This window comes from Pogoniulus pusillus, chromosome 9 (genome assembly GCF_015220805.1).
Source record: "Pogoniulus pusillus isolate bPogPus1 chromosome 9, bPogPus1.pri, whole genome shotgun sequence".
Classification (NCBI taxonomy): Eukaryota; Metazoa; Chordata; class Aves; order Piciformes; family Lybiidae; genus Pogoniulus; species Pogoniulus pusillus.
Window position 1 is genome coordinate 37,362,493 of NC_087272.1, and position 27,425 is coordinate 37,389,917.

At 49.7% G+C, this 27,425-nt stretch overlaps 1 protein-coding gene across 2 annotated transcripts in view; it reads right to left on the reverse strand.

Annotated features, from left to right (window-relative positions):
- CORIN (corin, serine peptidase) overlaps window positions 1-27,425 on the reverse strand; it is a 179,658-nt gene that overhangs the window by 38,656 nt on the left and 113,577 nt on the right. For both annotated transcript variants that reach the window (XM_064149223.1, XM_064149224.1), the window contains 9 exons: window positions 23,489-23,670; window positions 22,534-22,647; window positions 21,668-21,775; window positions 17,874-17,984; window positions 16,626-16,742; window positions 14,277-14,375; window positions 8,276-8,507; window positions 3,419-3,564; window positions 279-386 (listed from right to left, as the gene is read on the reverse strand). In XM_064149223.1, the coding sequence (XP_064005293.1) occupies window positions 279-386; window positions 3,419-3,564; window positions 8,276-8,507; window positions 14,277-14,375; window positions 16,626-16,742; window positions 17,874-17,984; window positions 21,668-21,775; window positions 22,534-22,647; window positions 23,489-23,670 (1,217 nt within the window). The remainder of the gene's footprint in view (window positions 1-278; window positions 387-3,418; window positions 3,565-8,275; window positions 8,508-14,276; window positions 14,376-16,625; window positions 16,743-17,873; window positions 17,985-21,667; window positions 21,776-22,533; window positions 22,648-23,488; window positions 23,671-27,425) is intronic.

Genomic DNA, 27,425 nt, shown 5'->3' on the forward strand with positions numbered 1-27,425 from the left:
TTGATTACTAAAGAAATACTCCAGCATCCTGAGATGTGGTTATCAGAATCTAAATGATCAGATACCATATATTGTGTTGACAGTAATCAAGAAGGATGCTTGCTGAGGTATTATCCCTGCTCCTACTCTTAAAAACCACTACTTTAAAGCACACTTCTTGCAGAGAAAGGGATCCTCTTCACTGGCATGCTACGAGTCAAAGAGCAGAAGGAAGAACCAAGCTCATTTCCTAACGCTGCCCATTCAAAAGATCTAACTCATTGGCTTCATTCACTTACCACAGCTGTCTTCATCACTGTCATCCTCACAGTCAGCTTGCCCATCACATCTTCTGGATGCCAGGACACACCTCCCAGAACGGCATTTGAAGTGGCTGGGTGAGCATTCTGGCAATGACAAAGAACAGAAAGAATCAAGATTCCATTCTGTTGGAAGGTAGGAGAGCCCTGCAGAGGGACCTGGCCAGGCTGGATGGGTGGGCAGAGGCCAAGGGGATGAGACTGAACAAGGCCAAGTGCAGGGTTCTGCACTTGGGCTACAACAACCCCAAGCAGCACTACAGGCTGGGGACTGAGTGGCTGAGAGCAGCCAGGCAGAGAGGGACCTTGGGGTGCTGGCAGAGAGGAGCTGAAGATGAGCCAGCAGTGTGCCCAGGTGGGCAGCAGAGCCAATAGCATCTTGGGCTAGCTCAGGAGCAGTGTGGCCAGTAGGACAAGGGAGGTTCTTCTGCCCCTGTGCTCAGCACTGCTCAGGCCACCCCTGGAGTGCTGTGTCCAGTTCTGGGCTCCTCAATTCAAGAGAGATGTTGAGGTGCTGGAAGGTGTCCAGAGAAGGGCAACAAAGCTGGTGAGGGGCCTGGAGCAGAGCCCTGTGAGGAGAGGCTGAGGGAGCTGGGGGTGTGCAGCCTGCAGCAGAGGAGGCTCAGGGGTGATCTTATTACTGTCTACAACTACCTGAAGGGAGGCTGTAGCCAGGTGGGGGTTGGGCTCTTCTCCCAGGCAAACAGCAATAGAACAAGGGGACAGAGTCTGAAGTTGTGCCAGGGCAGGTCTAGGCTGGCTGTGAGGAGGAAGTTGTTGGCAGAGAGAGTGATTGGCATTGGAATGGGCTGCCCAGGGAGGTGGTGGAGTCACTGTGCCTGGGGGTCTTCAAGAAAAGCCTGGATGAGGCACTTAGTGCCATGGTCTGGATGACTGGATAGGGCTGGGTGCTAGGTTAGACTGGATGATGTTGGAGGTCTCTTCCAACCTGGTTGATTCTTTGATTCCATGATTCTATGATGAGCTGCAAGCTTAATCCTCCTGTGGGTGCTTAGTTATCACTGGGACTGTTTCAGAGGGATAAAGCACAGGAACAGAAAGGTTGTGTGATAGTAAAGTGGAACCCAGTAACAGTCAACACCCTGCAACTGCACTGGAGCAGTATTTTCCATAGCTCTCCCTTCCATTCTACCCTCTGACAAATTCCAAAGCTTTGCCAAGTAACTGTTTTGGATGTGGTGCTTGGGGCTATGGTTTAGGGTGCACCTTGTAGAGCAGGGTCCTGGGGTGGACTTGGTGATCCTGAGGGGCTTTGCAAAGCTGAATGTTTCTGTGATTCATGTGAAGAACTACAGGACTAACAAGCTTTTGCCCACTGCTTTCTCTGAGCAAGATCAAGGCTTTGGAAAGGTTGTCACCAACCTCTCCATGGGCAGCAGAAGAGTGAGAACTGGACATGATCAGCTCTTTGCAACCACTAATGTCGCATCTGATGCTCAGCGCAGAAACAAAAGCTTCACAGCTTCTCTCTTCATGTGTCTGGAAACATTTGAAGCAATTCTGTGCTTTTGTCCCATGTTTGCACCCACAAGGATTTAGCATTTATGCTGAACTCCAAAAATGAAATTTGTCAGTTGCTACTGAAGCTGGTTTGGCACAGCCATCTGAAAAAAAAACCCTTCCCCAGACAAAACCCAACAGCCAACAATAGCTGGCAGAGCCACTGACACTGCCATATTGTCCTCAGAGCTATGGTGGTGCTGAAGCATCTTTAAGGCTGCCAAGAGTCTGTCTCCTGCTTCAACAGCATCATTAGGTTATCCAAACAGGGGAGAGAGGGAAGTAGAACACAAGCAAACAGGAGGTGTGCTGTGAGCAATAAAGCTCTGACTTTCACAGGAGGAGGGGAACTGAATCCTTCCTTTGCAGAAATGTCTCAGGAGAACTTCCTCTGATCTGCAATTTGTGGGCATTCAAATTGCCTGAAATCCAGTTTGGAATCATTGCCAAGGAATATCATTTTAGTTCTACTAGGTGTATAGATCTTTCTATCACTACATCTGGATAGACAGAGAGAGGTAGGGAGAGAGGGAGATGGGGGGAGGGGGAGAGAGAGAGATGGGGAGGGGGAGAGAGAGAGATGGGGGGGGGGAGAGAGAGAGATGGGGGGGGGAGAGAGAGAGATGGGGGGGAGAGGGGAGGAGGGGGAGAGAGAGGGAGAGGGAGAGAGAGGGAGGGGGAGAGAGAGGGAGAGGGGGAGAGGGAGAAGGGAAGAGGGAGAAGGAGAAATGGGGAGAGAGTCAGAGAGATGGGGGAGAGAGTCAGAGAGATGGAGGAGAGAGTTGGGGGAGAGAGAGAGAATTGGGGGAGAGAGAGAGATGGGGGAGAGAGAGAGATGGGGGAGAGAGAGAGATGGGGGAGAGAGAGAGATGGGGAGAGAGAGAGAGATGGGGGAGAGAGAGAGATGGGGGAGAGAGAGAGATGGGGGAGAGAGAGAGATGGGGGGAGAGAGAGAGATGGGGGGAGAGAGAGAGATGGGGGGAGAGAGAGAGATGGGGGGGAGAGAGAGAGATGGGGGGAGAGAGATGGGGAAGAGAGAGATGGGGAAGAGAGAGAGATGGGGGAGAGAGAGAGATGGGGGGAGAGAGAGATGGGGGGAGAGAGAGATGGGGGGAGAGAGAGATGGGGGGAGAGAGAGATGGGGGAGAGAGAGATGGGGGAGAGAGAGAGAGAGATGGGGGAGAGAGAGAAAGATGGGGGAGAGAGAGAGAGATGGGGGAGAGAGAGAGATGGGGGAGAGAGAGAAAGATGGGGGAGAGAGAGAGAGATGGGGGAGAGAGAGAGAGATGCGGAGAGAGAGAGAGATGCGGAGAGAGAGAGAGATGCGGAGAGAGAGAGAGAGATGGGGAGAGAGAGAGAGACAGATGGGGGAGAGAGAGAGAGAGATGGGGAGAGAGAGAGATGGGGAGAGAGAGAGAGAGATGCGGAGAGAGAGAGAGATGGGGAGAGAGAGAGGTAGGTATTTATGTGTTTATTTCTAATATATATAATTAACTTAATTATTAAATATCATTGAAAGAGGAGGTATAAGAGCAAAAAGAGCATCAGTGACTTTAGGAACCTAATCGAATCTGTAGTTGCCTCTCATAGGAGTGTACCTTCTACATCTTCATCTGGCGTCAGACAGGTTTGGTTATCTGAGCTCTCATCTGGAAACTGAGTGCAGTCTGTGTCTTCTGGCCACTGCAGACCTACAATCCCCAGCACGGACTCGCAGCGCTCCTTAGACTGCACACACAAGGCCCTAAGGGGACAGAGGGGAAAGTCTTAGAAGTTCCCAGCTATTTGCAGTTCATAATCCCATGAAGGCAAAAAAAAACCCTCAGTTAATTAGGTTTCTTTACATGAAAAACAATTTAAAGCATCAAAACCTGCGTGGCTACTGCTGAAACTCTATTTGAAGTTACTGTATGCAGACTGAGTTAGGACCTAAGAGCCAAATGCCACTACTTAGAACCATCCTCTCCTCCCTAAGGGGGGGACAGAGAACCATTTCTGAGAAGCACCAACTCCCCTCCTTCTCTCAACAGCACTCCAGGCCCCTCCCCAGCCTTGCTGCCCTTCTCTCAACACCTTCCAGCACCTCAACAGCTCTCTGCAATTCAGGAGCCCAGACCTGGACACAGCACTCCAGGGGTGACCTGAGCAGTGCTGAGCACAGGGGCAGAAGAACCTCTCTTGTCCTGCTGCCCACACTGCTCCTGAGCCAGCCCAGGATGCCACTGGCTCCTCTCCCCAGGGGAGAGTCAATGAAATGCAAAGTTCAACAGATCCAACCTAGCCTTGAGTGTGCTGTTAGAGCCACAGAAGCTTGTAGCACACCTGGAAAAGGGCATGAATGTAGTCTGCCTCTTGCATTCTTTTCAACCATAGAAAGACACAGCTGGACACAAAAATTAGAGTCACAGAAAAGGCTGGGTTGGAAGGGACCTCTGAAGCTCACCCAGTCCAACCCCCTCTGCAGTCAGCAAGGGCATCCTCAACTAGATCAGGTTGCCCACAGCCCTATCCAGCCTCACCTTGAATATCTCCAGAGATGGGGCATCAACCACCTCCCTGGGCAACCTGCTGCAGTGTTCCACTGCCCTCACCGTGCAGAACATGCTCCTAACATCCAATCTCAACCTGCTCTGCTCTAGTTTGAAGCCATTGCCCTCATCCTGTCACTGCAGGCCTTTGCATACAGTCTCTCTGCAGCCTTCCCTCTTCAACCCAGCTAGATTTGTGTCTTTTCTCTCAAAACACTCAATGTCAAAAGCTTCAAAAGCACAAAGAGAGCTAACAGAAAAATTCCCTACTGCTTTAGGAATTTTAGCTGCTTTTGCTTGGGCTCATAAATGATTTGCTGTTCAATGCAACAGTCTTGTCCTGCATTTGTGCTATTTTGAGTCCTTGTTTCTTCTGGTTGCCTCCCTCCCACCTGTGTGCTGCCTGCCTCCCTCCCACCTGTGTGCTGCCTGCCTCCCTCTCACCTGTGTGCTGCCTGCCTCCCTTTCACCTGTGTGCTGCCTGCCTCCCTCCCACCTGTGTGCTGCCTGCCTCCCTCCCACCTGTGTGCTGCCTGCCTCCCTTTCACCTGTGTGCTGCCTGCCTCCCGCTCACCTGTGTGCTGCCTGCCTCCCTTCCCCCTGTGTGCTGCCTGCCTCCCTCTCACCTGTGTGCTGCCTGCCTCCCTCTCACCTGTGTGCTGCCTGCATGCCTCCCACCTGTGTGCTGCCTGCATCCCTCCCACCTGTGTGCTGCCTGCATGCCTCCCTCCCACCTGTGTGCTGCCTGCCTCCCTCTCACCTGTGTGCTGCCTGCCTCCCTCCCACCTGTGTGCTGCCTGCCTCCCTCCCACCTGTGTGCTGCCTGCCTCCCTTCCACCTGTGTGATGTCTCCCCAAGTTGCCTCTTGCTTCTAGTCTCAGTAACTCATCTAACTGCACCTTCTGCATCTCATATTCCAAACCTTTGGAAGCATTTGGACCTTTCTCCTAACATTTGAAAGAAAACCCTCCTTTGAGCTCAGAGGATGAAAATTATTCAGTGCAGGATCCCACCCATGGTATAGATTTTTTTTCCCCCTGTTTCATATAACTTTTAACTTTTATTTAGTCTGCTTCATTTCTCCAGACCTTTCTTCTAGGCAGAGACACTAAGCTGGTGGAAAGGATTTTATTCCACTTGACTCCCTTTATTCTTTTGACTAATTCTTCTTTTCCCCCTCTCCCCACTCCCAGCAATGAGCTTCACCAAATGCAGTGACCAACCCCAAGCAAATACCCAACTAGGATCAATTCTTTCCTGCTCTTTTGAGAAAACAATACATTATTAATCTTCTTACACTTGATTTTCTAACGGGGGAAGGGTCACAAAGAGGAGTCAGTGTTTTTCCAGCGCCACTAATTTGAGCAGCTGAAATGAATGCTTGGAGAGCATTTAACCATGCTACAAGCTACAGACTCCCTCTTTCCTTTTTACACCCTCATGAATACCAAAATCATTGGCTCACACTGCTTTGTGCCCTCCCAGCATTTCTGTTTGCCCATGTTAAAAGCCCAAACCCAACAACACGATGAACGCCTCTGACAGTTTTGTTCTTGCTAGCTGAGGCTTCTAAGCCATTTCTGCCCCTGTGTTCTCTCTGCACACACTCAGATCCTTGGCCAAAGCTGACCTTTTACAAAGGCTGCTCAAGTCATTTATTTGTCAGCTTGTGGAGAGAGAATTCAGCATGTAAGTAGCCTTCAAAGCAGTGCCCATCACAGTGCATATGGGAGCCTACTGCAGTGCTGCTGGGAGAACTGGAAGAACATTTGGTACTTTGGGGGCATTGCCTTTTTATTCCTTCCCACATTCTCTGAAGGGACATGTGGAGAGGCTGCTGCTGGGCTCTTCTCACAGGTAAAAGGAGACAGAACAAGGAGGTGTTCAAGAAAAGACTGGATGAGGTACTTAGTGCCATGGTCTAGTTGATTGGATAGGGCTGGGGGATGGGTTGGAGGTCTCAAGCTGTGCAAGGGCAGGTCTAGGCTGGATGTTGTTAGGAAGTTGTTGTCAGAGAGAGTGATTGGCATTGGAATGGGCTGCCCAGGGAGGTGGTGGAGTTGCCATCCCTGGAGATGCTGAAGCAAAGCCTGCGTGAGGCACTTAGTGCCATGGTACAGTTGACTGGATAGGGCTGGGTCCTAGGTTGGACTGGATGAGCTTGGAGGTCTCTTCCAAACTGCTTGATTCTATGATTCTATAAATGGCCTCAAGCTGAGACTGGAAAGGTTCAGTTCAGATATTAGGAAAAAAAAATTCACAGAGGGAGTGGTCAGGCACTGGAATGAGCTGCTAAGGAAGGTGATGGAGTCACCAACCATGGATGGGTTTAAAGGATGTGGTGCTTAGGGATATGGTTTAAGGTGAACCTTGTAGAGTAGGGTTCTAGGTAGGATTTGGTGATCCTGAGGGGCTTTGACAACCTGAATGTTTCTGTGATTCTGTAGAGACTGTAGGAGTCTGTCACTGTAGGTATCAGCTCAGTGGGGAGGTTCAGATTCATAGAATCATAGAATCAGCCAGTCTGGAAGAGAGCCCCAAGCTCATCCAGTCCAACCTAGCACCCAGCTCTATCCAGTCAACTGTACCATGGCACTAAGTGCCTCATCCAGGCTTTGCTTCAACACCTCCAGGCACGATGACTCCACCACCTCCCTGGGCAGCCCATTCCAATGCCAATCACTCTCTCTGACAGGAACTTCCTAACAACATCCAGCCTAGACCTGCTCTGGCACAGCTTCAGGCTGTGTCCTCTTGTTCTGTTGCTGGCTGCCTGGCAGCAGAGCCCAACCCCACCTGGCTACAGCCTCCCTGCAGGCAGCTGCAGGCAGCAATGAGCTCTGCCCTGAGCCTCCTCTGCTGCAGGCTGCACACCCCCAGCTCCCTCACCCTCTCCTCACAGGGCTCTGCTCCAGGCCCCTCCCCAGCCTTGCTGCCCTTCTCTGGACACCTTCCAGCACCTCAACATCTCTCTGCAATTCAGAAGCCCAGAACTGGACACAGCACTCCAGGGCTGGCCTGAGCAATGCTGAGCACAGGGGCACAAGAACCTCCCTTGTCCTGCTGGCCACACTGCTCCTGAGCCAGCCCAGGATGCCATTGGCTCTGCTGCCCACCTGGGCACTGCTGCCTCAGCTTCAGCTACTATTTACCAGTACCCCCAGCTCCCTCTCTGCCTGGCTGCTCTCAGCCACTCTGGCCCCAGCCTGGAGTGCTGCTTGGGCTTGTTGCAGAACCCTGCACTTGGCCTTGTTCAGTCTCATCCCATTGGCCTCTGCCCACCCATCCAGCCTGGCCAGGTCCCTCTGCAGGGCTCTCCTACCTTCCAACAGCTCCACACCTGCTCCTAGCTTGCTGTCATCTGCAAACTTACTGATGCTGGACTCAATTCCCTCATCCAGATCATCAATAAAGCTACTGAACAGGACTGTGCCCAGCACTGATCCCTGGGGCACACCACTAGTGACAGCTGCCAACTGGATGTGGCACCATTCACCACCACTCTCTGGGGCCAGCCTTCCAGCCAGTTCCTGACCCATATCAGAGTGAATCTGTCCAAGCCAGGAGCTGCCAGCTTGGCCAGGAGCTTGTTGTGGCAGACAGTGTCAAAGGCTTTGCTGAAGACCAGGTAGTCTACATCCCCAGCCAGCCTCACATTCACCAGGAGGGTAACCTGATCACAAAAGGAGATCAGGTTGGTCAGGCAGGACCTGCCCTTCCTAAACCCATGCTGAGGTGCTGTTGAAGTGCTATTCCTTCCCTTATCTGAGTACTTCACATACTGATCACAGATGTGTAGCAAACTTCAATCAATGAGTACATAAAATACAGTTCTCTACCTTTTGCTATGGAATTCCAAAGCAAAATTCCTGACACCTTCCATGGAAAGAGCAAATTGAGTCAGCCACGAATTAAATACCACAGTACCTGCAGGGTGGGATCCTCTGGTTTGTATGGGGGTCACATTTTGGCACTAGGATTGTGCAGGCAAAAAACATAAGGTACTTGTAGCAGTTGGTCTGAACCAGGGCTGGGAAAAGAGAAGACTCCCAGCTGATGGAGGCTTCCTTCTGTGTCCTGTGGCCCAGGTAGTTTGGGTAGTAAGTGTAGTTGTAAGGCAAGTTCATGCAGAGCTCCAGAGTAATTGGTTCACACTGACCTTTGACAGAGAGCAAACAAACACAGGAGGCACACTTGGTGTGAGGTTAAATGACATACAGAAGAAATAAGTACTTCACATATGCAGAAGATGTCCTCTCAAGCTTGAGACACTACACCTTTCAGAGCTCAAGATCCCATATGAGTCTCTTCAGACCAATAATGAAAGCTGACTTTGACTTCCACTTAACCTAATAACCTATTCAATTATGTCTGGGATGGCAGAGCCCAGAGAGTGGTGGTGAATGGTGCCACATCCACCTGGCAGCTGGCACTAGTGGTGTGCCCCAAGGACCAGTGCTGGGCACAGTCCTGTTCAATATCTTTATTGATGATCTGGACAAGGGGATTGAGTCCAGGATCAGTAAGTTTGCAGATGACACCAAGCTAAGAGAAGCTGTGGAGCTGTTGGAGGGTAGGAGAGCCCTGCAGAGGGACCTGGCCAGGCTGCATGGGTGGGCAGAGGCCAATGGGATGAGACTGAACAAGGCCAAGTGCAGGGTTCTGCACTTTGGCCACAACAACCCCAAGCAGCACTACAGGCTGGGGCCAGAGTGGCTGAGAGCAGCCAGGCAGAGAGGGAGCTGAGGGTGCTGGGAGAGAGGAGCTGAAGCTGAGGCAGCAGTGCCCAGGTGGGCAGCAGAGCCAATGGCATCCTGGGCTGGCTCAGGAGCAGAGTGGCCAGCAGGACAAGGGAGGTTCTTCTCCCCTGTGCTCAGCACTGCTCAGGCCACCCCTTGAGTGCTGTGTCCAGTTCTGGGCTCCTCAATACAAGAGAGATGTTGAGGTGCTGGAAGGTGACCAGAGAAGGGCAATGAATCTGGTGAGGGGCCTGGAGCAGAGCCCTGTGAGGAGAGGCTGAGGGAGCTGGGGGTGTGCAGCCTGCAGCAGAGGAGGCTCAGGGCAGAGCTCATTGCTGTCTGCAGCTGCCTGCAGGGAGGCTGTAGCCAGGTGGGGTTGGGCTCTGCTGCCAGGCAAGCAGCAACAGAACAAGGGGACACAGCCTGAAGCTGTGCCAGGGCAGGTCTAGGCTGGATGTTGTTAGGAAGTTGTTGGCAGAGAGAGTGATTGGCATTGGAATGGGCTGCCCAGGGAGGTGGTGGAGTGGCTGTGCCTGGAGGTGTTCAAGAGGGGACTGGCTGGGGCACTTAGTGCCATGGTCTGGTTGACTGGCTAGGGCTGGGTGCTAGGTTGGGCTGGCTGAGCTTGGAGCTCTCTTCCTGGCTGATTCTATGAAATTGCTGCTTTGGTCACAATTGAACATTCCCAGAGGAATTCTCATTTCTCAGCAAAGAGCAAATAATTCTGGTGAAAATATGAACAGTGAAAATCACACACACACACAAAACCCCAAACCAAATCCCAACAGCACTTTTGGATGTTATGCAAGAAAAATCTCTCCCAAATTCTCTAAGCATCTCATTGTGTAGAAACATTTAAATAACCACTGGACCAGAAAGGGATAAAGAGAGATGATCCAAAAGTCTAATTCAGATTATGTGTTACTCCTGTTGAGAATTGCAGACTTTTGCCCATGAGAAAACATCTCCACTAGTAAGCTGTTGGGATTCTCCTGACATGGAACAGGAACATTGTGTTCCAGCTCACATATCACAGGCTTAAAATGAAACAGTTCTTCACTATTTTGGTACAGTCTCATCCATCCAAAATTGCTGTTCATATACACTATGGAATACAAAAATCTGTGTTGATCAGGAAAAGGGTTTGGACTACAGGACAAATGGATGAGGAACACAGTAAGTTTCATGTTGATCTGTCCACAAGGAAGATGAGTTCAAGAAAAAGGGGTTTGGACTACAGGATGGACAAATGGCTTTGGACCACAGTGAGTCTTGTGTTGGTCTGTCCACAAGGAAGATTAGCTCAAGACAAGGGGCTTGGACTACAGGATGCACAAATGGCTTTGGACCACAGTGAGTCTTGTGTTGATCTGTCCACAAGGAAGCTGACTTCAAGACAAGGGGTTTGGACTACAGGACAAATGGCTTTGGATCATAGTCTCATGTTGATCTGTCCACAAGGAAGATTAGCTCAAGACAAGGGGTTTGGACTACAGGATGCACAAATGGCTTTGGACCACAGTAAGTCTTGTGTTGATCTGTCCACAAGGAAGATGAGTTCAAGAAAAAGGGGTTTGGACTACAGGATGGACAAATGGCTTTGGACCACAGTGAGTCTTGTGTTGATCTGTCCACAAGGAAGATGAGTTCAAGACAAGGGGTTTGGACTACAGGATGCACAAATGGCTTTGGACCACAGTGAGTCTTGTGTTTGCTCTGTCCACAAGGAAGATGAGTTCAAGACAAGGGGCTTGGACTACAGGATGGACAAATGGCTTTGGACCACAGTCTCATGTTGATCTGTCCACAAGGAAGCTGACTTCAAGACAAGGGGTTTGGACTACAGGACAAATGGCTTTGGATCATAGTCTCATGTTGATCTGTCCACAAGGAAGATGAGTTCAAGACATGGGGTTTGGACTACAGGATGGACAAATGGCTTTGGACCACAGTAAGTCTTGTGTTGATCTGTCCAGAAGGAAGATGAGTTCAAGACAAGGGGTTTGGACTACAGGATGGACAAATGGCTTTGGACCACAGTGAGTCTTGTGTTGATCTGTCCAGAAGGAAGATGAGTTCAAGACAAGGGGTTTGGACTACAGGATGCACAAATGGCTTTGGACCACAGTGAGTCTTGTGTTGATCTGTCCACAAGGAAGATGAGTTCAAGACAAAGGGTTTGGACTACAGGATGGACAAATGGCTTTGGATCACAGTCTCATGTTGATCTGTCCACAAGGAAGATGAGTTCAAGACAAGGGGTTTGGACTACAGGATGGACAAATGGCTTTGGATCACAGTCTCATGTTGATCTGTCCACAAGGAAGATGAGTTCAAGACAAGGGGTTTGGACTACAGGATGGACAAATGGGTTTGGACCACAGTGAGTCTTGTGTTGATCTGTCCACAAGGAAGATGAGTTCAAGACAAGGGGTTTGGACTACAGGATGGACAAATGGGTTTGGACCACAGTAAGTCTTGTGTTGATCTGTCCACGAGGAAGATGAGTTCAAGAAAGAAAATACACTTTCAGCTCTCTCTTGTGATGAGAAAGGCTAAATTGCAGTCACACTGGTGCCTTTTGCAGGACTGAAGTTGCTGCATATGAAAGGTAATTTGCTTAAGAGAGAGCTGTTTCCCAAGTATCTAAGAACTGTGGGAATGTGTTCTGCTTCTCGTTGAGGAAGGCTGCTGCTGGTGCCTTGTTTGCCAGCCAGAGGAGCTGTCATCCACAGCTGGTGACTGCACAGCCATCAGCTGTGAGTGTGGGGCTGGTCCTGTCACAGATACACTTGATGCATTCTTTAGAATCATGGAGTAGAATCACTAAGGCTGGAAAAGACCTTTAAGATCATTGAGTCCAACTGTAACCCAACTACCATCACCACTAAAACAAGTCCTGGAGTGCCACACCTACAGCTTCTTGAACACCTCCAGGGATGGCAGCTCCACCACTTTGAGGGCAGCCTGTTCCAACCTTTCAAACTCTCTCTGGGAAGCTTTTCCTAATGTCCAATCTAAAGCTCCCCTGGCACAACTTAAATCCATTTCCTCTTCTCCTAAGCAGCTGAACTTCTCTGTATCTTAAAAATTGAATATTAAAATCCTCTCTTTTGCTGACCTGAGTACATTTGCTACAGTTCCAAACATATCAACCAGGGTTTAGGGCAACAACTGGGAAGTTTTGGAAGTATTATGAGTAAAGGAGCTTTAAAACAGCAGATAGAAATATGGAAGCTCTCATTCCTGGGTAAAACACAGTCAAAGTGAGTAAGGTATCATAGGGAAGAAGAGCTCATCAGGAGAAGTGTGGCCAGCAGGGCCAGGGAGGTGATTCTCCCCATCTACTCTGCTCTGCTGAGACCCCACCTGGTGTACTGCATCACAATATGGATGTGTACATGCTGGAGCATGTCCAGAGAAGGGCCACTGGGTAGATAAGAGGGCTGGAGCAGCTCTGCTATGAGCACAGCCTGAAAGAGTTGGGGCTGTGCAGTCTGGAGCAGAGAAGGCTCCCAGGGGACCTTCTTGTGGCCTTCCAGGATCTGAAGGGGGCTACAAAAAATCTGGGGAGGGACTTTTGAGGCTGTGAGGGAGTGGCAGGAGTGGGGGGAATGGAGCAAAGCTGGAGGTGGGGAGATTCAGCCTGGAGGTGAGGAAGAAGTTCTCCCCCATGAGAGTGGTGAGAGGCTGGAATGGGTTGCCCAGGGAGGTGGTTGAGGCCCCATGGCTGGAGGTGTTTGAGGCCAGGCTGGCTGAGGCTGTGTGCAGCCTGCTCTAGGGTAGGGTGTCCCTGGGCATGGCAGGGGCTTGGCACTGGCTGCTCCTTGTGGTCCCTTCCAACCCTGACTGATTCTATGTTTCTATGAATTATTCTGATTCTATTCTTCTATTCTATTTGGAATTGGCATTGGAGAGGGCTGGGGGATAGAATCACAGAATGAACCAGGTTGGAAGAGAGCTCCAAGCTCATCCAGTCCAACCTAGCACCCAGCCCTGGCCAAGAAACCAGACCATGGCACTAAGTGCCTCAGCCAGGCTTGGCTTCAACACCTCCAGGCACAGCAACTCCACCACCTCCCTGGGCAGCCCATTCCAATGCCAATCACTCTCTCTGACAACAACTTCCTCCTAACATCCAGCCTAGACCTCCTCTGGCAGAGCTTCAGACTGTGTCCCCTTGTTCTGTTGCTGGCTGCCTGGCAGCAGAGCCCAACCCCACCTGGCTACAGCCTCCCTGCAGGCAGCTGTACACAGCAATGAGCTCTGCCCTGAGCCTCCTCTGCTGCAGGCTGCACACCCCCAGCTCCCTCAGCCTCTCCTCACAGGGCTCTGCTCCAGGCCCCTCCCCAGCCTTGCTGCCCTTCTCTCCACACCTGCCAGCATCTCAACAGCTCTCTGCAATTCAGGAGCCCAGAACTGAACACAGCACTCAAGGTGTGGCCTGAGCAGTGCTGAGCACAGGGGCACAAGAACCTCCCTTGTCCTGCTGGCCACACTGCTCTTGAGCCAGCCCAGAATGCCATTGGCTCTGCTGCCCACCTGGGCACTGCTGCCTCAGCTTCAGCCTACTCTCTGCCAGCACCCCCAGCTCCCTTTCTTCCTGGCTGCTCTCAGCCACTCTGGCCCCAGCCTGTAGTGCTGCTTGGGGTTGTTGTGGCCAAAGTGCAGAACCCTGCACTTGGCCTTGTTCAATCTCCTGCCATTGGCCTCTGCCCACCCATCCAGCCTGGCCAGGGCTCTCCTACCCTCAGCAGCCCCTGATGCTCTCCAATATGTATTGAATTGAAGAATAACTAATTTTGTCACTCTGAGTATGTTTTTTTCTCCTTCCTAAAAAGGGTAGTAGCTCTCCATACTTCTGTATACAGTGCCATGTGTTGTCATACATTGAAAACAAACCAGCATCTTCTGCAAACAACTTACTCTATGTTGATTTCTTAATGCAAATGCTGAATGCCATGAAATGATCAGAAAAAGTGGATCCAGGAGGGAAAATATCTCAGTGTCAAATGTGATCAGCATCTCTTGCTACATTCATGATCAAAACCAGGGTGATTTTTGTTCTTTCAGCTTAGTCCTTCTCAGTACTTAACCATGACACATGTGCATTAGACAGTTAATGAAAGTACTACTCACTGTGCCCTGCACTCTGAAAATACCCAGTACAAAGCATGTGGCCTACTTACTGCAGTTTGCCTGGCTGTTTCTCATCTCACAGAGAGAAGTGCCACAGGGATCAGGGCAGGAAGCACATCTCTGATCTCCCTCCTGACACAGGGTTTGACCTGAGGAAAAGAATCATAGAATCAAGCAGGTTGGAAGAGACCTCCAAGCTCATCCAGCCCAACCTAGCACCCAGCCCTGGCCAAGTAACCAGACCATGGCACTAAGTGCCTCAGCCAGGCTTGGCTGCAACACTTCCAGCCACAGCCACTCCACCACCTCCCTGGGCAGCCCATTCCAATGCCAATCACTCTCTCTGACAACAACTTCCTCCTAACATGCAACCTATACTTTTCCCTGGCACAACTTGAGACTGTGTCCCCTTGCTCTGTTGCTGGTTGCCTGGCAGAAGAGACCAACCTCACTGTCTCGGAGGGGCTCAACAGGTCTACAATGTCCCTTCAGGCAGCTGCAGGCAGCAATGAGCTCTGCCCTGAGCCTCCTCTGCTGCAGGCTGCACACCCCCAGCTCCCTCAGCCTCTCCTCACAGGGCTCTGCTCCAGGCCCCTCCCCAGCTTTGCTGCCCTTCTCTGGACACCTTCCAGCACCTCAACATCTCTCTTGAACTGAGGAGCCCAGAACTGGACACAGCACTCAAGGGGTGGCCTGAGCAGTGCTGAGCACAGGGGCAGAATAACCTCCCTTGTCCTAATTATTTACCAGACCAACAAAAAAAGACTGCAGTGTAGTGAGGAGAAAAGAGAGTTTCTATTACAATTAAGTTGTTCCTTTACACAGCCAAGTAAATGCAACACAGAAACCCAGGTGCAGGAAGAAAGTGTAAGGAAGAAAAATGCCCAGCACTGCCCAGATGTCACTTTTCTTTAGCCCTCTGTTTAACACAAGAATTTATATGCCAGTTTCTGACTGAGAAATATGGATCTCTGAAAGCCATTTACCAGGATCCTCTGGCAGAGTGCTCAGATTTAGAAGGGAACAATAGGTCTGAGCTATAAAGCAATACCCTCTGGGAATTATTCTTCAGTGCCATTCAGTTGATCTGCTTCTCATTTTGGTGGACAATAAAAGCAATGCTGAAGAAAGGTCGTCAGAGCTGAAGCTTTATTGTGCTGCTTCAGCATGGTAAAAGACCAAACACCACTAACAAAAAGAAACCCCAAAAGCCTATGGTCCTAAAGATGAAATTCAGCATCATTAAAACCAGTCCACAAGCCATTAATCATTGAGACATGGCACCTTTAGACTGGGAAGATGTTGAAGCAGCAGCTTGTTTCAATGACTTGGACAGCAACCTTGTCCCAATCAACTGATGCTGTAGTCATGCCCATAATTATGTGGATTTACTGCCCTTCATACACAGAATCATAAAATAGGAGCAGAGAATGGTTTAGGGTGGAAGAGACCTCGAAGATCATCTAGTCCCAGCCTCCTGCCATAGGCAGGGACACCTCCCACTAGAACAGGTCGCTCAAGGACTCATCCAACCTGACCTTGAACACCTCCAGGGAGGTTGTGGAGCACAGAATCACCCAATGTGATCAAATTGGGTGATTCTGTGCTCCACAACCTCCCTGGGCAACCTGTGCCAGTGTCTCATCACCCTCACTGCACAGAACCCTTTCCTAACATCCACTTTCAGTCTCCTCTCTACCAGTTTAACCCATTTCCCCTTGTCCTGTCATTACCAGACCTTGTCAATAGTCCCTCCCCACCCTCCTGTAGCCTCCTTCAGACACTGCAAGGCCACTCCAAGGTCTCCTCCAAGCCTTCTCTTCTCCAGGCTGCACAGCCCCAACTCTCTCAGCCTGTGCTCACAGCAGAGCTGCTGCAGCCCTCTCAGCATCTTGGTGGCCTCCTCTGCACTGGCTCCAACACTTCCATGTCCTGCTTGTGCTGGGGGCTCCAGAACTGCCCCCAGGACTGCAGGTGAGGTCTGAGGAGAGCAGAGCCAAGGGGCAGAATCCCCTCTCTTGCCCTGCTGCCCACACTGCTCTTGCTGCAGCCAGCACAGGGTTGTATCTGGGCTGCACTCACACTGCAGGCTCCTGTAGAGCATTTCATCACCCCAAACCCCCAGAGCCTGTTCCTCAGGAGCCCAGAACTGGACACAGCACTCAAGGTGTGGCCTGAGCAGTGCTGAGCACAGGGGCAGAAGAACCTCCCTTGTCCTGCTGCCCACACAGCTCCTGAGCCAGCCCAGGATGCCATTGGCTCTGCTGCCCACCTGGGCACACTGCTGCCTCATGTTATTAGAAAGGAATAGTTGGTCAGACAGCTTCAGCTAAGGCACTTGAGGACAAAGCAGTCAGGTGTAGGATGAGTGAGTAGGGAGCAATGAGGAAGAGTCTTACTTTCACTGCAGTTTTCTTCATCACTTCCATCTTTACAGTCATTGTCTCCATCACACTGGAATGCACTAGGAATGCACTGCCCATTTCTGCACTCCACCAGACCCTGACTGTGGCATGCTAGAGAGAAAGAAAAACACCAAATGATGACATTCTGATCAGTTTAGGTTAATTAAGGTTTTGCTTATGTTTCAATATCATCTTGAAGTTGTTTCAGGAGGAGCCAATAACACTGCTTAGCAGCAAACATTCTTCATAGGCTGTGTTTTCAATAGGCTACAGCTGTTTCTGGTCTAATTACAAGGATTGAAACTACATGTGTCAGGCAGTACCAACATATTGGGAATCAGCAACAGGCTGAAATGAATCACACAACCACAGAATGTTACTGTTGGAAGGGACATGGAAAGATTATAGAATCATAGAATTAAGCAGGTTGGAAGAGAGCTCCAAGCTCAGCCAGTCCAACCTAGCACCCAGCCCTAGCCAAGCAACCAGACCATGGCACTGAGTGCCTCAGCCAGGCTTGGCTTCAACACCTCCAGGCACAGCCACTCCACCACCTCCTTGGGCAGCCCATTCCAATGCCAATCACTCTCTCTGCCAACAACTTCCTCCTAACATCCAGCCTAGACCTGCCCTGCCACAACTCCAGACTGTGTCCCCTTGTTCTGTTGCTGGTTGCCTGGCAGAAGAGCCCAACCCCACCTGGCTACAGCCTCCCTTCAGGTAATTGTAGACAGCAATGAGCTCTGCCCTGAGCCTCCTCTTCTGCAGGCTGCACACCCCCAGCTCCCTCAGCCTCTCCTCACAGGGCTCTGCTCCAGGCCCCTCACCAGCCTCAGTGCCCTTCTCCAAACATCTTCCAGCACCTCAACATCTCTCTTGAACTGAGATGAGTCAAAGATCACATTGGGGGATTCTGTGCTCCACAGCCTCCCTGGGCAACCTGTGCCAGTGTCTCACCACCCTCACTGTGAAGAACTTCTTCCTAACATCCAGTTTCAATCTCCCCTCTGTCAGTTTAATAACAACAACCACAAAGCAGTTCTGGTACTTCTCAACAGCAGCAACAGATTTGCTGCAGCTGCCTACCAGAAGGGACATTTGTCAAGTGCAAACTCCTGAAATCTATTAAGTTTATAGCTTTTGCTTTACAATTATTAAGGGTACTACTCCAATGAAATTTACTCTTTCACTTAAGCAAAAAAAAATGCAATTAAAGCTGATTGAGAGACAAAGAGAACTTACAGCAATTGATCTCATCTGATTTGTCTATGCAGTCATGGTCACCATCACACACCCAATCAGCTGTTATACATCTCCCATCTCCACACTGATGATGTGTCACTGGGTTACAATCTATATCAAATGCAAATTTGAGGACAAAAAAAAGGATGCTAAGTTATCATTCATGCAATTGATAGAATCATAGAATGGTGTAGGTTGGAAGGGACCTCAGAGATCAGCCAGTTCTAACCCCTTACCATAGGCAGGGATACCTCCCACTAGAACAGGTTGCTCAAGGACTCATCCAACCTGGCCTTGAACACCTCCCTGGGCAAACTGTGCCAGTGTCTCACCACCCTCACTGCAAAGAACCCTTTCCTAACATCCACTTTCAGTCTCCTCTCTGCCAGTTTAACCCATTTCCACTTGTCCTGTCATTACCAGACCTTGTCAATAGTTCCTCTCCAGCCCTCCTGTAGTCTCCTTCAGATCCTGCAAGGCCACTCCAAGGTCTCCTCCAAGCCTTCTCCTCTCCAGGCTGCACAGCCCCAACTCTCTCAGCCTGTGCTCACAGCAGAGCTGCTGCAGCCCTCTCAGCATCTTGGTGGCCTCCTCTGCACTGGCTCCAACACTTCTATGTCCTGCTTGTGCTGAGGGCTCCACAACTGCCCCCAGGACTGCAGGTGGGGTGTGAGGAGAGCAGAGCCAAGGGGCAGAATCCCCTCCCTTGCCCTGTGCCCACACTGCTCTTGCTGCAGCCAGCACAGGGTTGTGTCTGGGCTGCACTCACACTGCAGGCTCCTGTTGAGCTTTGCATCAGCCCAGACCCCCAGGTCCTGTTCCTTAGGGCTGCTCTCAGCCATTCCCCACTCAGCCTGGAGTTGTGCTTGGGGTTGCACCCACCCAGGTGTATTATTGAAGAGTTGTTCTGTGACCATAATCTTAGCAATAAGCCATTTTGCACTTTTTGATTGCCAGAAGAGTATTTCTCTACCAGCAGATTCCTTTGTTTCTTGCATACACTCTGGATTCTGATGTCTGTATACACAGTGAGGTAGTGACCTCCTCATCTCTTCTGCCAGGTGCTCTGCTCTTCCCATTTGCACATAAAAAGGTTGATAAGATTTGTTCAAGCATAATAAAAGAGTCACAGAATGCTTTGTGTTGGAACAGAGCTTAAAGATCATCCAGCTCCAGCCTCCCTGCCATGGACAGGGTCACCTGCCACTAGCCCAGGTTGCTTAAGGCTTCATCCAACCTGGCCTTGGACACCTCCAAGGAGGGGCATCCATGACCTCTCAGGGCAACCTGTTCCAGTGTCTCCCCACACTCACTGACAAGAATTTCTTTCTATTCTGCAGTCTAAATTTGTCCTCCCCAAGCTTCAATCTATTCCCTACCATCCTACCACTACAAGCCCTTGTGAAAAATCTCTTCCTGGCTTTCTTGTAGCCCCCCTTAGGTGCTGGAAAGCTGCTCTAAGGTGTCCTTGGACCATTCTCCAGGCTGAACAGCTCAAATTCTCTCAGCCTATCCCCAGAGAGGAAGCTCTTTAGCCCTCTGATCATCTTTGTGGCCTCCTCTGGACCCTCTCCAGCAGCATCATGTCCCTCTTATGCTGGGGGCACCAGAACTGGAGGCAGTGCAGCAGATGTGGTCTCAGCAGAGAAGAGGGGCAGAATCCCCTCCCTGTGCTGCTGCTCTCCCTGCTTTGGATGCAGCCATAGAATCATAGAATCAACCAGGTTGGAAGAGACCTCCAAGCTCAGCCAGTCCAACCTAGCACCCAGCCCTATCCAATCAACCAGACCATGGCACTAAGTGCCTCAGCCAGGCTTTGCTTGAAGACCCCCAGGGACGGTGCCTCCACCACCTCCCTGGGCAGCCCATTCCAATGCCAATCACTCTCTCTGTGAAGAACTTCTTCCTAACATCCAGCCTAGACCTACCCTGGCACAACTTGAGACTGTGTCCCCTTGTTCTATTGCTGGTTACCTGGCAGAAGAGGCCACCCCCCACCTGGCTACAATGTCCCTTCAGGTAGTTGTTCAGCCAGCACACAGCTACCTGCTGGGCTGCCAATGACCATTGCTGGCTCCCAACTGACACCCCAAAGTCCTCCTCTAGGCTGCTCTCCAGCCACTCCTTACATTTATCTTTTTCCTAGCCAGTAAAAAGAAGCAAAAAGCTTCTCAACTGCCCCATTTTGAACTTAATCACAAACTGTGATTTATTGCACACACTCCAGAGTTTTCCACAGTTACCTACACAGAAATCACTTCCTCTCACTCTTTCTACCTGAATGCTTCCACAAAGAAAAGCATCCTGTTGAGCAAACTGCCTTTACATGGAGACAGATAGGAAGCACAGACACACTTCACTCTGCCACATCTGCTGTGAAACTCATTTATAGCCTGTACAGAATGTTAAAGCCTGAATTTTATAGAGAGCAAATTATCTCGAGAGAGATCTCAGATGAATGGTTAGGAAAAGCCTTTAACCAAAGACAGTTTGTGGGGAAAAAGAGGCCACAAACCAACCCAAAGTGACAAAAAGCAGTGAAAGATCTTAGAGGGTGTTGAATTTGGACAAGATAGATAAATTTCTAGGGAAAAAAAAGGAAAGTGCTTTGGTTTGGTTGTTGTTGTTCTTTTTAATTCTCTCTGCTGTTCTTTACAAGATAATTAAAGCAAAACAAATCAACACCCAAAGAAACACCAACAAAAGGGGACAAACAAGATCAAAAATTAAATCAAAGCCAGAAATCATGTTTTCACTTTAAAAAGTCCTATTTTAGAGTCAGGGGAAGTGGGGGGGGGGGAAAAAAGCTAAGTCCTCCAATATTTATAGGTGAATATTGTTCTTTTTTTAGGGCAAAGCTTCATCTTTTCATTCCTATCAAAGTGTAGGTAGAAAGGCAAATAGAACAAGGCAGAACAGTCAAAGCTGATTGAAACCAGAATTTCAAAGAAAGGGAATTTGGTCACCAAAAGAGTCGAGTTCAGGACAAAGCAGTTTGAGTTATAAAGCAGTTGGCATCTGTGGCCTGCAGCCTCTTCTGGTTTGCTTTAATCTGTGCTAAATTCAGCCAAGTTAGCAAGAGGGAACCCAGAACATCTTGAATTGGTTTAATGCAAACTGCAAATCAGAACATCTCTTCCAAATATCACTGCCTTGAACGTTTGGATGAACTCAGAGCTCTCCTTTAAACCTTTTGGATCCACCTATGGAATTTGTGAGCTGTTTTGACCTCACCCAAAAGGAGAAAAATGGCAAGGTGTATTGCTCTTTTGGTAGCTTAAGGGAAAAGGTTTCTGGCTTAGAATCAGAGAATCATCTGGGTTGGAAGAGACTTCCAAGCTCAGCCAGCCCAACCTAGCACCCAGCCCTAGCCAGTCAACCAGACCATGGCACTAAGTGCCTCAGCCAGGCTTTGCTTCAACACCTCCAGGGTCAGCGACTCCACCACCTCCCTGGGCAGCCCATTCCAATGCCAATCACTCTCTCTGACAACAACTTCCTAACAACATCCAGCCTAGACTTCCCCTGGCACAACTGGAGGTTGTGTCCCTTGTTCTGTTGCTGGTTGTCTGGCAGAAGAGCCCAACCCCACCTGGCCACAGCCTCCCTGCAGGCAGCTGTAGACAGCAATGAGCTCTGCCCTGAGCCTCCTCTGCTGCAGGCTGCACACCCCCAGCTCCCTCAGCCTCTCCTCACAGGGTTTGTGTTCCAGGCCTTTCACCAGCTTTGCTGCCCTTCTCTTAGGCAATGTTGCTATCTTAAAAACTTTGGAAACTCATAAAACTTCCACTTACCACAGTTCTGTTCATCACTAAGGTCTCCACAGTCATCATATCCATCACAAACCAAAGTGTAATTCAGGCATTTTCCTGTGTTGCAGCGAAAGACATCAGCACTGCAGTCTGCAAAACAGATTCTTGTCATATAGGAACATAATCATAGAATCAGCCAGGTTGGAAGAGATCTCCAAGCTCATCCAGCCCAACCTAGCACCCAGCCCTAGCCAATCAACCAGACCATGGCACTAACTGACTCAGCCAGTTTTTGCTTGAACACCTCCAGGGAGGGCGACTCCACCAGCCTCCTGAGCAGCCCATTCCAATGCCAATCACTCTCTCTGCCAACAACTACATGCAGACTACCTAAAAATTCAGTCACTTCCAGAAGTAAGCAAGAACTTAATTTAACAAGACATCCTGTTCTGGAGCAAGCAGCTGGGCAGAAAGGGACCTGGGGGGAGTGATTGATAGTAAGCTAAACATGAGCCAGCAGTATGCTCAGGTGGCCAAGAAGGCCAATGGCATCCTGGGCTGGCTCAGGAGCAGTGTGGGCAGCAGGACAAGAGAGGTTATTCTGCCCCTGTGCTCAGCACTGCTCAGGCCACACCTTGAGTGCTGTGTCCAGTTCTGGGCTCCTCAGTTCAAGAGAGATGTTGAGGTGCTGGAAGGTGTCCAGAGAAGGGCAGCAAAGCTGGGGAGGGTCTTGGAGGACAGCCCTGTGAGGAGAGGCTGAGGGAGCTGGGGGTGTGCAGCCTGCAGCAGAGGAGGCTCAGGGTTGAACATTTGCAGAGCCCCTATACTGTACTAATAGTCTCCTTTATGTTTTAGATTCCCCTGAACTTAGTGCTTCAGCAGAACTCTGCAGGGTTTCACAAACTTACTGCAGTGGACCTCATCACTCCAATCATCACAGTCATTGTAGCCATTACATTGCAGCTTCCCTGGGATGCAGATGCCACTGGCACACATGAAACTCTCCTCTCCTCCACACAGTGCTGGAAAAGAGCAGAAAAGAACTTTTCAGAACAACGAGTTGTAACTGAGACACTTCAGCAATAAACCCCCAAAGTAATCAAATTAAAGTAGGACTAAACAGGTATTTTCATCTAACTCTTATTATTTCTAAAACAGGTATCCAGGCTGAGTTGTTATAGAATCAACCAGGTTGGAAGAGATCTCCAAGATCATCCAGTCCAACCTAGCACCCAACCCTATTCAGTCATGGAATCAAACAAGTTGGAAGAGATCTCCAAGATCATCCAGTCCAACCTAGCACCCAGCCCTATTCAGTCATGGAATCAACCAGGTTGGAAGAGATCTCCAAGATCATCCAGCCCAACCTAGCACCCAGCCCTATTCAGTCATGGAATCAACCAGGTTGGAAGAGATCTCCAAGATCATCCAGTCCAACCTAGCACTCAGCCCTATGCAATTAATTAGACCACAGAATCAACCAGGTTGGAAGAGATCTCCAAGCTCATCCAGTCCAGCCTAGCACCCAGCCCTGTCCAATCAACCAGACCATGGCACTAAGTGCCTCTTCCAGCCTTGTCTCGAACACCTCCAGTGACAGCAACTCCATCACCTCCCAGGGCAGCCCAAGATCTTAGAATTTTTGATGAAGACCAAAAGGAGACTCAAATCAATAAACTTCAGGCTAAGCAGTAAGAACACAGCAAAGCTATGACAAAGACACTTAACAGCAGTAATGTGAAAGAACTTAAGAACAGGACCAGAAACAACAATTTCACCAGAGGGCTTTTCCTTCACGATAGAAAACAGATGATTAGTTAGGAAGTCATGAATAGAGGAGAAGAGGTAAGAATGGAAACTTACACTGCTTTCCTTTCTCTTGGTGTGGTGAGAAGCAGACCCTTGCTGTGCTGTCATTCTCTGGTTTGTTCTGGAACTGAGAGCACTTCAGGAATTCTGGCCAGGAAGCATTCACCATAGCCAGGACTGGTTCGCAGCCTTCTTTTGCAGCCTCACAGAATGTCCTGCAGGGCAAGAGGCCTTGGCTGGAGAGAAGAGACAGAGAAAGAAGCTCACAAAGGGTTATTGCTGTAGGAGACTGTGAGCATATTTAAATAAACAAGAAACACAGAAACATTCAGGTTGGAAAAGTCCCTTGGGATCACCAAGTCCAAGCACTAATCCTACTCTACAAGGTTCAGCCTAAACCATAGCCCCAAGCACCACATCCAAACCACCTTTAAACACCCCCAGTGTTGGTGGCTCCACCACCTCCCTCGGCAGCTCATCCCAGTGCCTGACCACTCTTGCTGGCAAAAGTTCTTCCTAATGTCCAGTCTAAACCTACCCAGTGGCAGTGTGAGGCAATTCCCCCTTGTTCTGTCACTAAGAACCTGTGAGAAGAGACCAGCAGCAGTCTCTCTACAACCTCCTTTCAGGTAGCTGTAGACAGCAGTGAGATCTCCCCCTAGCCTCCCCTTTTTCACACTAACCACCCCCAGCTCCCTCATTCACTCTTCCTAAGGTTTATTCTCCTGTCCCTTTCCCAGCTTCCTTGCCCTCCTCCATACTGGCTCCATCACCTCCACATCCCTCTTCTTTTGGAAGAACTTTACCATCTACAGAGCTAGATCAAAAAGCTCCAAAAAGCTTCATTATGCATTGAAGGGGACATCAGCTCTGGCTTTCAGCTTCAATGTGAGTCCAAATTCAGCTCAGAACAGCTTCAAAGTTCAACTCTGTGCATGCCAAAGCTGAGATATCAGCAACAGATGAACCAACATAACGATGTGGTGACACCATAGAGGAGAAAGCTTGCTTCCTTATCCTGCCCTTATTCCCCTTCTGTATCCTACCCTTCTTCCCCTTCTTTATCTTACTCTTCTTCCCCTACTTTATCCTATCCTTATTCCCCTTTTTTATCCTACCCTTCTTTATCCTATCCTTATTCCCCTTCTTTAACCTACCCTTCTTCCCCTTCTTTATCTTAATTTTCTTCCTCTACTTTATCCTACCCTCCTTCCCCTTCTTTATCCTACCCTTCTTCCCCTTCTTTACCCTTCTTCCTCTTCTTTACCCTACCCTCCTTCCCCTTCTTTGTCTTACCCTTATTTAACTTCCCCTTCTTCACCCTACCCTTCTTCCCCTTCTTTATCCTACCCTTCTTCCCCTTCTTTACCCTACCCTTCTTCCTCTTCTTTACCCTACCCTTCTTCCCCTTCTTTGTCTTACCCTTATTTAACTTCCCCTTCTTCACCCTATCCTTCTTCCCCTTCTTTACCCTACCCTTCTTCCTCTTCTTTATCCTACCCTCCTTCCCCTTCTTCATCCTACCCTCCTTCCCCTTCTTCATCCTACCCTCCTTCCCCTTCTTCATCCTACCCTCCTTCCCCTTCTTCATCCTACCCTCCTTCCCCTTCTTCATCCTACCCTCCTTCCCCTTCTTTACCCTACCCTCCTTCCCCTTCTTCATCCTACCCTCCTTCCCCTTCTTCATCCTACCCTCCTTCCCCTTCTTTACCCTACCCTCCTTCCCCTTCTTTACCCTACCCTCCTTCCCCTTCTTCATCCTACCCTCCTTCCCCTTCTTTACCCTACCCTCCTTCCCCTTCTTCATCCTACCCTCCTTCCCCTTCTTCATCCTACCCTCCTTCCCCTTCTTCATCCTACCCTCCTTCCCCTTCTTTACCCTACCCTCCTTCCCCTTCTTCATCCTACCCTCCTTCCCCTTCTTCATCCTACCCTCCTTCCCCTTCTTTACCCTACCCTCCTTCCCCTTCTTTACCCTACCCTCCTTCCCCTTCTTCATCCTACCCTCCTTCCCCTTCTTCATCCTACCCTCCTTCCCCTTCTTTACCCTACCCTCCTTCCCCTTCTTCATCCTACCCTCCTTCCCCTTCTTCATCCTACCCTCCTTCCCCTTCTTTACCCTACCCTCCTTCCCCTTCTTTACCCTACCCTCCTTCCCCTTCTTTACCCTACCTTCCTTCCCCTTCTTTACCCTACCCTCCTTCCCCTTCTTTACCCTACCTTCCTTCCCCTTCAGACCTACCTCCTCTGACTTTAAGAAATGCTTTAATGAGCTCATAAATAAAAATCATTTGTTTGGAAAACAGACTTTTCAAGTTGTTAACTCTTCTGACAACTTCAATGTATGCAACCTGCTTACAGAGAGAACCAACAGCAACCATAGAATCAGCCAGGTTGGAAGAGACATCCACGAGAAAGTGAATGGCATTGGGATGGGCTGCCCAGGGAGGTGGTGGAGTCACCATCCCTAGAGGTGTTCAGGAAAAGCCTGGATGAGGCACTTAGTGCCATGGTCTGGTTAACTGGATAGGGCTGGGTGCTAGGTTGGACTGGATGAGCTCAGAGGTCTCTTCCAACCTGCTTGATTCTATGGTTCTACTTCCCCTGGTGCAGCATGAGGCCATTTGCTCTCATTTTGTCACTTGCTACTTGGACTATCTACAATCTCCTTTTGGGTAGTTGTAGGGAGCAAGAAGCTCTTCCCTCATCCTTGCTAAAGTGGCTTTGGTGGGCACTCAGTGTCCAGCCAGGGTCAGCCTACCAGAGGTATGTACACAGCACAATCACAGACTACTAGAGGTTGGAAGGGATCTCCAGAGGTCATTGAGCCCAACCTCCCCTACCACAAGCAGGATGCCCTTGGGTGATCTGCACAGGAATGAATCTCTGTGGGCTTGGAATGTCCCCAGAGCAGGAGACTCCACAACCTCTCTGGGCAGCCTGCTCAGGGCTCTGCCACCCTCACTCTAAAGAAGTTTCTCCGCATGTTGAGCTGAAACCTTCTCTGTTCCAGTTTGCAGCTGTTGCTTCTTGGCTTATTGCTGCTGACCACCAAAAAGAGCTTGGCCCCAGCCACTTGACACCAATCCCTCAGATATTTGTGCACATTGATCAGATCTCCTCTCAGCCTTCTCTTCTCCAGACTAAACAGCCCCAGGGCCCACAGTCTCTCTCTATAGGGGAGATGCTCAAGTCCCCAAATCATCCTCATGGCTCTCTGTTGAATGCTCTCCAGCAGGTCCCTGTCTCTCCTGAACTGGGGAGCCCAAAACTGGACACAGTATTACAGGTGTGGTCTGAGCAGAGCAGAGGGGGAGAAAAAGCTCCCTAGAGCTGCTGGCCACACTTTTCTTGATACACCCTATATATATATGTAATTTAGAAATGCTTAGGCTTCTAAAAGACAACTGCAGAGTGATTAAATAAGGCAAGCAGAATGTGCAGCCCCTAGGGAAGCTCTGACAAACAAGAAGAGACAGGATTACTCAGCCATTACCCTAATATCTGGCAGAGGTTCAATGTTCACTCATGTGTGCTCCATAAATCAAATCTCTCTGGCTAACGTTCAACTTCAGCATGGACCTATCCACTTCATCTGCTGGAGGAGGCAAAGATGATTAAAAATCTCCATCTTGATTAGCCTTATTTACAGCTACTTAGAGACCAATCATCTTAAAAATAAACTGGCAGGTCTATGGCAATCTTAACATAATGTATTTGGCGTCAGCGGCGGGCACAGGAGTAGGTTAGAATGTATTAGGGGGAAGTCTGCTCCTCAGGGTAATGATGGGGGGATGAAAAGAAACAAACCTCTTGCTGAAAATGGAGTCTGATGAAAAAGCAGCTCTGTGATAGATTTTGAACTCTGGTTGGTTTTCTCACACTTTAAAGTTCGTGCTTCAGTTGTTTCAGCTGCGGGAAAGTCATCACCAGGCAAACTCATAGAATCAGCCAGCTTAGAAGAGAGCTCCAAGCTCAGCCAGGCCAACCT